The sequence below is a fragment of the Loa loa genome (genome assembly GCF_000183805.2).
Source record: "Loa loa unplaced genomic scaffold supercont3.4094, whole genome shotgun sequence".
Taxonomy (NCBI): Eukaryota; Metazoa; Nematoda; class Chromadorea; order Rhabditida; family Onchocercidae; genus Loa; species Loa loa.
Genome location: NW_018112270.1, coordinates 1 through 832, shown reverse-complemented (window position 1 = coordinate 832; position 832 = coordinate 1). Strand labels below are relative to the sequence as shown.

At 41.5% G+C, this 832-nt stretch overlaps 1 protein-coding gene across 1 annotated transcript; it reads left to right on the top strand.

The window, feature by feature from the left end:
• Positions 1–499: 499 nt before the first annotated feature.
• LOAG_16111 (histone 2A) lies at positions 500–820 on the top strand (the record flags this gene model as incomplete). The annotated part of the gene is made up of 1 exon (XM_003151601.1): positions 500–820. A coding segment is annotated over one exon (321 nt), but the record flags the coding sequence as incomplete, so codon positions are not given.
• Positions 821–832: the final 12 nt, after the last annotated feature.

Genomic DNA, 832 nt, shown 5'->3' with positions numbered 1-832 from the left:
TTTTACTTCCGAATTCCAGCTGTGAGATTTCCCAGACTAAACTCGTAGTACATGATTGTCGAATGACTCATTTCTTCTTAAGAGGGATTGCAATCCCGATTGATATGTGCAATCGAACTGTGAGGATATTTTGCGCTTCAAAGCGGATCTTTGGGATTCATTCGCATGAAATAGATGAAGCTATATCTTTTCTTAACAAAGAAATTGTACTTCGTGTTGTCACGTATAAGGCAGGAAAAGGCGGGAAACAGAATCAAATTTGAGTGTTGTAAATGGCGCGCACTCAGACTTTCATTATGTCACGTACGACAAGAGAGGAGTATCCAGGAAGGAAGAAAAAAGCAGAAGGGCCAAAAAATCGTCTGCGATAGACGAAATTCGATTTGGCGCCACCATTAAATCTTTAAATAGCAAGCTATTACCAGTCTTGTGTCAAAACTTTGTATCAAATCGGTTTACTGTATTTGGCCGATTTTATTTCTATTTCAGTTGACTTTAAATGTCAGGTCAGGAGAAGGAGGACAAGGAGACCTCCAAAAAAGGTAAATCAAGATCCAACAGGACTGGATTGAACTTTCCGGTTTGTCGTATTCATCGTTTGCTTCGTAAAGGGAACTACGCTGATCGGATTGGTGCTGGTGCTCCGGTGTATCTTGCAGCAGTGCTTGAATACTTAGTTGCTGAAGTTTTGCAACTGGCTGGAAACACGGCACATGACAACAAGAAGAGGCAGATCAATCCCCGACACTTGCAATTAGCCATACAGAATGACGATGGATTGAGTATGCTTCTTTCCGATGTCACTATCTCTCAAGCTGGTGTGTTACCTAAG